This window comes from Medicago sativa, chromosome 4 (genome assembly GCF_051527215.1).
Source record: "Medicago sativa cultivar Bolivia chromosome 4, Bolivia_mono, whole genome shotgun sequence".
Lineage (NCBI taxonomy): Eukaryota > Viridiplantae > Streptophyta > Magnoliopsida > Fabales > Fabaceae > Medicago > Medicago sativa.
The window spans coordinates 59349162-59357911 of record NC_140752.1 but is presented as its reverse complement, the minus strand read 5'-3'; the positions used below and the strand labels follow the sequence as shown (position 1 = coordinate 59357911).

Genomic DNA, 8750 nt, shown 5'->3' with positions numbered 1-8750 from the left:
TCCACCAACATACTTGTATGGAAGTTAACTTTCAACCTCGATATTACTTCAAACATATTAAGAACCTCTTTTAGAGTTCTAAAATCTTGTGTGTTTTAAGAAAAAGAATCATACACATGTTTTTGTAATATTTTTTCGTACTTGTGCAATCTTACACATAATCTTTATTAGTTTTTTTTTTGTTAATCCTTCAATTCACAAGAATCATAATCGGGTTCTCTTAAACTATTCATCGTAAGGGAAGCTCATTAACCACTTGAGTTCCATTAGTTGGTTAATTTTTTATTGGTTTTAATATAAATTTAAAAGACAAAAGGACATCACCTGTTTCAATTTGCTTGAACAATAAGTGAGTGGCTCTGCTATGGTGAAGGTTGAAGTTGTAACTTCAAGTTCATCTTATTTTTAAAGGCCAAATACCTCCCTGGGTCCTTTAAGTTTCACGTTTGTAACAGATAGGTCCTTTAAGTTTCAAAGGTTACAGATAGGTCCTTTAAGTTTCTAAGGTTTCAGATAGGTCCTTTAAGTTTCGAGTTTGTTTCAGATAGGTTCTTTCTATCAACCTCTGTTAAAGGACCTATCTGTTACAAACGTGAAACTTAAAGGACCCAGGGAGGTATTTGGCCTATTTTTAAAAGTTCACTTAAGGTGGTTTCAAATACTTACAAAGAAGTGGGTTTATTTACAATATATTACCACTGCACTAATAGAAAACAATAAACCAATAGCTTGCAAATTGTATTGCTCAAGTAATAACTAGAATATCATTAAAATTGAGTAAGTTTTTTTTTTTTGAAGGAAAAATTGAGTAAGTTATACAGTAGTGAATTAAATGGAAGGATGCTGCACAAAAAATAAAGTGAAATTCATAAGGGATAATACTCTTCTGGTCTCAAATTAAGTGTCATTTTTTAGTTTTACATGGTTATTTAGAAAATAATTAGTAATGTTGATTTTAAGTAAATTGTGTTTCATTTATTGAAACACCTTTTATTTTGTGTTAACATTTGATTTTTAGGTGATTGGAACTCTAGTAATTCAACAGTTTGGTTTGAAGGTAAATAAAGTCCAACAAAAAAATTGTTCAACCTTAAAATTGAATTTAGGTTCCCCTGAATAATTTTGTCTTTAGGTAAAACTTATTAACCACTTGAACCCAATTGACCTTGTTTTTAATTCCGATACTTTTAAATTACTTTAAAATAAAAATACTCTTAAATGACTAGCTGGGTTTTCTTAAACTCGATATCCTTTTTGATCACTTAATCGTCCAGTTTAAGTGTCATATTTAACTTGCTTATAAAACATGTTATTATTAACTAAAACATTAATTAATTTTAGAATAGCAGCAATGCAAAAAGTAAATAGATTTAATATGATATATAATATTTTAAAACATATTTGAAATCATCGAAAAATTTATAAAAAGATGGATGGAGGCAATAGATAACATTCAAAATTGTAATAAAGAAAAGTTTTTATTTATTTTTGACGAATATGAAGAAAAGCAAAAAAAAGTGAAAATTTGGGAATCACTTTTAATTTCACTTGTTAATTTGAACCGTTGTATCGGATAAAAGGACACTGAAATATTTGAAATTTAGCTTCGAACAACACAACGGTTACTTTATTTATATTCTTTTCTTTTCTTTTCTTTTCTTTTCCTTTGCTTCCTCTTCACTCCTTCTCTCTCAATTCGTAACTTATTATTTTCTTTTCTTCGCACTCTGTTGAAACAAACAACTTAACAAGTGTTGAATTTACAGTTACAACTTATAACGGTACTAACTAACATGCCGACGGAGAATCAGAAAATGGCGAAGAAATCAATTGGAAACTTAATGCGAAAAAGACTTTCGGATATCACAAATTCTTCTTACTCGTCTCAACAAGAAAATAATAACAACTACAACACACTCTCACTCGATAATGATTCCATTCAACAACTCCTCAAGGTAACAATAGCATACATTAATACATTACTATATAACACTTTCTCTTCTTTTTCTCTCTCTCATTTTTCTGTTGTTGAATTTCGTTACAGGAACGAGCGAATTTAATCAACCTCCTTGCAGACAGAAAGTATCCTTCATTAATAATGCGAGACTTTCGTTATTTTAAGTTGAAATTGCGTGTACTCGTTGTTACAGTCTAGTGGTTTGACTCAGGATATTTTATGTGCAATCTCAGTTTCGAACCTGAGTCACTACATTTTCCACTCCGTGTTTGTTTATTTGAGTATGTGTTGGTCACTGAGAAATAAAAATATTGAAATTGCGTTGTGGTCCTTGTGTAATTGAGTTTCTGTTTCATGAAGGGAAAAAAGTTATTAGTTTTTGTTTGTGAAGGAGAAATATATATATATATATATATATATATATATATATATATATATATATATATATTTTGATTCCTTGATTTAGTTTGAACAGTAAAATGATAGAAAGGAGTGGAGCTGAATTGCAGAGATTGAGAGCTGATATGAAGAAGTTGCAAATGCAAAACTGGAATCTTGCTCAGTCCAATAGTCTCATGTTAGCAGTAAGTTTTTTAAGCACCTGCTTAAATGAAGCACCGAGACTTCTTATGAAAGGCGTGTCTGGTGTCTGACAATTCTCAATGTCCGACACCGACACATTTGATGACATTGAATCATGCCAACTTCTCTATTATTATCATCAGTGTCGGTGTTTGTGTCCGTGCTTCATAGGCTTTTAGTCCCTGTAATCATCTTCAATTTTGTTTTTAGTTCTTCTATACCCGTCTTTCGGTCCTACAACTTACAAAATTGTATTGTTTTAGTTCTATGTAGGGATTAAAAGCATATAGTTTTGTAATATATATACTAAAAGTGGATATAAATTTGACAAATATGTTAGGGACTCTGGACTAAGTAGTAGAGATAGTGATAATTGAGGGGCTGAATGGGGAGTATACTTGATTAATATTGAATATATCATATTGACTTTGAGGGTGAGGATAGTGATTTTATGTTTCTTGCGGTTGATTTTGCAGGAGCTTAACTTGGGGAGGGATAAAGTGAGTTCATTCCTCCAAATTTCTTTTTCTTTTCCCTTTTGAACTTGAATTGGTTATCTCACTGAAGATTTTTTTTTTTTTTAATTTGATTTTAACGGTACTCGTGTTTCAGATAAAAACGCTGCAGCATGAACTTTTGTGGAGAGCTGCTTTGATTAATGGAAACAGCTTCAAAATGCAGGTGTGTTTTTCAGCCTGATTTTTGGTTAAAAGTGTGTTTTAGGTTATGCATGACAAAAATCACGTTTGGAGGTAAAAGCAATTAATTTTGATAGCAAAAATAACTCAATTTATTAATCTCCAAACATATTCAAATCAATTTTATATTTCTAATAGATGAACTTCAATAATGGGAAGTTTATGTGCTATTGTGTAAGAAGTAGTGTTTGGGAAGAAAATGTGTAGAAAGTTTGTCTCTTGGACTAAATATTCTTGTCCTTGTTTTGATTGCTGCACTGCTTAAGGAAAATTTGAAGAAAAAGTATATCTATTATTTTCCCTTCTTTATGGAAAGATTAACCGCCAAGTTATTTTAAATTATGATTCAATAAGCATTGAAGAGTGTTTGTCCTCAGCTGAAGAGTGTTGCTGTTTAATGTATCTTTCAATGGTCTTTTTATATGTTCTTATGAAGTTTACCAATGCGGTCATTCTATGTACAAACGACCTAGGAGCCGTTTTAGATTGAGTACTATGATCCAAATTCAATGTATCGATGTGGTATAAAACACTCACCTGCAATGTGCAATATAGGCCTAAAACAACGGTCTCCCTTCGCTATTTTTGGCCGTCTTCTAACAACCCGTTTTTGCAGGAAAAAGTGGAGATAGACACTGAAAAAGTGGAGATAGACACTGAAAAGAATGCATCATTATCACAATTACAGGTGCCTGATCTATAAACCCTTCACCAATATTTCTCATATTGGAGGCATTGATGGATGGTATTCCTCATTTTTTCTTTGTTGTATAATTTGGTTGGCTCAAGGAAGAAGATGAAAAAGAAGTACAGCAATCCCCTAGAGTTAGCAATGATGATGAAAAACAATGTTGTTTAACCAGGAGACGCGTTAGGAGTAGATGTAAGTGCTAGGACTTTACCTTCTTCATTAACATATTTTGCTCACATTTTCTTAATTCTGCTTAACTTTGTTATGGAACTTTGCAGCTATTGGTTCTTCTACTGCTTCCAGAAAGAATAAAAGCAAAGAAAAGGTTAAAGACAATAGGTTAGTTCTTACGCTCATTGGATACCTTAGCATAGCTCATTGAACGAAGCACCTAAATATAGTTTTGATGAGTGCTCGAAATTAATTACATCCATGGGATTCCAGAGTTCCAAAATAATAATCTAATATGAAAAATTGCTGTGTGAATAAACATTAGTAGAAACTAGTATAATAGTCAAAATAGTCCTTGAATTGTGAACCAGCAAATATGTATGTGTGGCACATAAAATTCATGCATTTCATATCAACTATAAGGCTGCTACATCGCGCGATTCAAACATGTTAAATAATTTTTACCTCGTAAGTTTCTTATGCAATTTAGTCCCTAGTAATGTAACATCGACAGTAGGTTTCATGTGGAAGGCTACATGTTCATTTGGCACCTCTACGTGTAACGTCATAAATTAATCTCTAGCAGAAGAAGTTAACTGAGACCATTTTGACTGACACGCTGCAACTTTAGGGATGTATTTTCTAGTTCATAAAATTCAGCGACTATTTTGATCGATGTTCGCAATTTAGAGGAACGATTGACTAATAGCTCTAAAATTTCACTGTGATAAGTTCCTGCCTTTTTGTTGGTACACAGGAGAAGTTTGAGGAGACATTCTGCGGTGTCAAAGGTCCATGTACACGAACCTCTAGAAAACTTGTTTGAGATAGAGGATGCTCAATATGCTATCACTCAATCTGGACATAACAAGCTGAGTACTCCGTCTGTGAAAACTGAACGAAGAGAAAGCTCTGGTTTAAGAAATGAAGCACCAAGGCATTCTTTTGGAAGACCGTTGCGAAGGGCAGCTGAGAAGGTTCCATCCTACAAAGAGGTTCCTCTAAATATCAAGATGAGAAGGCTAGCATAAACTAAATATAGTAGGAATATATTCTTCCTTTAGCCATTTCTGATTTTGTATCATACATTGATGTTGATCTATGCATGTTGTATGTATCTTATGTTGTCATTTGTGTGTTAAGTTTTCATTCATGAAGTTTATACACCATTGTATTTTTTATGAAATGAAAATAGTTGACACATTAGATAAGTTTTACTATTTTTTATGGTTTGAATTATGTTTTTTTTTTTTTTTTTATGTTTTACTAATCAGTTTTTTAATACAGAAACGGATCAGAATCACAGGCCCAATGTGAAACACACCCATCTTATCTTATTATAAAAAAAAAAGATTATTGCTTTAAGCGAGCTTCTTTTCCCACCCCTTGTGATTCTTAAAAACCACCATCGTGCGGATAAAAGCAAAACAATACCGTTTTCTTTTTCCGGATTTATCCATCCGGACGTGAGAAAAAACGGTGTTTTTACCTCGTCTGGATTGGTGAATCTGGAGGGACATGGTTTTTAAAAAATCACCGGAAGGTAAAAGTAGCTCTCTTAGTTTAAACAAAAAATTTTTTGGGGTTACGGAATTAGAGGGTCACTTACTGGTAAAATTTCTGTTTATAAGGTTGATGTTTTTTTTTTTTTTTGAGCAAAATAAGGTTGATGTTAAATGTTACAAGTTTTGTATAAGGATATATTTGAGCCTTAAGCAGTCCAATTTTTAGGCTCAATTCTGTTGAAATTCCACTTGCAACTCAAATTTTAATCCTAAGCTAGAGTCCAAATCTGAGTTATTTAAATTTTACCATAAAGAAGTTGGTCCCAAATTTAAAATCAAAAAGTAAACAAAACATTAAATTAAAGAAAATGACACAAGATATAATTTTCAGCTTTAAGGTCTTAAAGCCATGATAACTTTTTCTTGACAAGGATTTCTCACCAAATCGAAATTGTGCAACCATGTGACACTAGACTTATAGTCAATAATTCCACAATTCTTTGGTACTTTGTGTGAGTAATATCATCCATGTTCTTCCAAGAATCAAAACCCTTTATAGAGAAACCGTGTGGGGCCTACTATTGGTCGTTTTTCTTTCCATTTTTATGCATAATTACAATAGTAATCGTTTTCTTTAGGTGTTTCTACAGAAAATGATGATGTGCATCGTATTATATTATTATAATTTTCAAAGCTCTTGATCACTGTCTTTATGATGGATTACTTTATCTATAAGAATCAGAATTCACCTGAATTTTCATATGCTTTTTCCCCCACTAGTCTATTACAAAATTAGAAATCAAATATAAACTTGTTGGATGAGATGACTTAGTAAAAATGTGTTCATGAATGATTTTGTATGGTTTTTTTTTTTTAGGGAATTTTGTATGGTTGAATTGTAAGTTCAACCCAAATTTTAAGATGCTATTTAAGCTAATTTAAGATCGGCTGAGTCGTCTGATATTGATCTATTTGTGTCACGGCCCATATATTCAATCATGCATATATTCAATCACGTATACGAGGGAAAGTGTGTTGAAAACCGAACATTAGATAAAATATGAAATTAAAATGTATTTATAAGTGGAAGCGACAAGATGTATAAAGGGCGGGTTATGTCGGGTTGTATGTGAGCCAAATATGATCCTCACATTAGATCGGGTCAATTTTTGAACCCGACCAAACCTGATGCGGTTAAGGTCCAGCAAGGATGGGACAATACGAAGACAAAATCGGGTTGGTTCCAAGACAAGTCACCGATACATACATTTTTGTTTGAAAAAAGAATTAATCAACATTTTTTTTAATTATAGGAAACAACAACATAATCAAAAGTAGCAGTCTTACAAACTAACTGAAAGAAGTTGAAACACTGTGTTATAAATTAATTAACAGATTGTATTTTATATAACCCAAATAAAAGGTGAATAAGTTAATAGTGGGAGGAGGGTGGAGATGGTTGGGTGTGGAGGCGTCGTTTACTGGCGTGGGAGGAGGATAGTGTGAGGGAGTGTGTCATTCTGTTAAATAACATTGTTTTGCAGGAAAATATTCAGGACCAGTGGAGGTGGTTACTTGATCCGATTCACGGCTATACGGTTAAGGGGACATATTGTTTCCTAACTAATTTAGAGGCTCAGGTAAATGGTGGCACTGATCTTGAGGTGTGGCACAATTTGGTTCCTTCAAAGGTTTCGGTGTTTGCTTGGCGTCTTCTCCAAGATAGAGTTCCAACTAGAGTTAATTTGGTGCGTCGACAAGTTATTCTACCCACTGACAACTTATGTGTTAGCGAATGCGGCTTCCCTGAGACGGTGGATCATCTATGTATTGGGTGTAATCTTTATGGGAGTGTTTGGTACCGGGTATGTTGTTGGCTTGGCGTCCCTTGTGTTTTTTTAGGATCGGTTAAACAACATTTTGTTCAGTTTATTCATCTGGCAGGTATGCCGCGTGCTTCTCATGTTTACTTCAAGGTTATTTGGATGGCTTGTATTTGGGCAATATGGAAGGAGAGAAATAACTGTGTTTTTAATAATGTGGTTAGCGATCCTCTCAGTATTGTGGAAAAAGTGAAGCTAAACTCTTTCCTTTGGCTTTCTTCAAATGTTGTCCCTATTTCTTTTGGTTTTCATGACTGGTGGAGATATCCTCTTTTGTGTATGGGTATCATGTAATTTTTCTTCTTTTTTTTTTTTGGTGCGGGCACCGTTGTTAGGTGCTCGTTGTGTGTATCAGACTTTGGGTGGTTCATCACTTTAGCACACCTTGTGCGGAGTGAATCACCTTGCTTTTGAGCAATTTAATCCATTTTGATTTGTTCAAAAAAAAATTTTAAATAGTACAATTGTCACTCAATTTTTTTAATAGTTTATGGCAATTGTCACTCAATTTTCTTAGAAATTCATTTATAGAAAAAGAAAAAATTGGGGAGAAGGGGGAAAATAAAGCTATCCCAGTAAAAGAAAAAAGGCAAGAAAAATAAATAAATCCTCATATTACATAAGGATTTCATTTCTATATCCTCAAATATGAATTAGCATTTTCTCCATTTAACACTTATTTTTATAAATAAAAAGGATCTTTATACTCATATGATAACACATACCACAATCCCTAGGTAGAAATACCCTCTTTTCTCTTTTGATTGTTGGTTTGGAAATCAAATTGGGCCATGAGGCACACGAGGCAGTATCTAAGCAACACTCTTTTTTTATTGTTCTAACAACAGTTTTTTTTGTCGGTATTTTAGAAAAAAGTTGTTTTACTATTTGATTATATATAATTTTTAGATTTTAATATTACATTAAGTTATCATATTATTTATTTTCTATTTTTTTGTTAACTATGTGGTTCTTAGGTAAATGAAACTCTGATAATTCGGAGTTCGACCGTGACATAACTAACTATAATTTAATCAAAAATTGTTTCATCCAAAAATCATACATGAATTCTTCCAAACGATCACCGTTTAGTGAAACTCATTAATCATTTGAATTTAATTACTTAGTTATTTTAATTTCTAATTTTTTTTATTTCAAAACGTGTTGGATATTAAAAATCTTCAAATCTTGATTTTCTATAATACTATTACAAGAGTTGGGTCACTTCTGCTAAATCAAACATACATCATTCGGTCGTTATTA

The 8750-nt window shown here is 32.5% G+C and overlaps 1 protein-coding gene across 1 annotated transcript; it reads left to right on the top strand.

Moving 5' to 3' along the window:
* Nucleotides 1-1558: 1558 nt before the first annotated feature.
* On the top strand, nt 1559-5310 carry LOC146930287 (uncharacterized). Its single transcript, XM_085701856.1, has 9 exons — nt 1559-1955; nt 2045-2082; nt 2433-2541; nt 3016-3039; nt 3152-3220; nt 3854-3925; nt 4027-4120; nt 4207-4267; nt 4857-5310. Exons 1-9 carry the CDS (start codon nt 1794-1796, stop codon nt 5128-5130), a joined length of 903 nt encoding a protein of 300 aa, XP_085557982.1. The 5' UTR covers nt 1559-1793; the 3' UTR covers nt 5131-5310.
* The last annotated feature ends 3440 nt before the right edge of the window (nt 5311-8750 follow it).

Excerpts from the sequence above, each read along its gene's own strand:
- LOC146930287 (XM_085701856.1), top strand. The coding sequence starts at position 1,794 with ATGCCGACGGAGAATCAGAAAATGGCGAAGAAATCAATTGGAAACTTA. Across the intron at positions 2,542-3,015 it reads CCAATAGTCTCATGTTAGCA|GAGCTTAACTTGGGGAGGGA; the intron begins GTAAGTTTTTTA and ends TTGATTTTGCAG. Across the intron at positions 3,040-3,151 it reads TTAACTTGGGGAGGGATAAA|ATAAAAACGCTGCAGCATGA; the intron begins GTGAGTTCATTC and ends CTCGTGTTTCAG.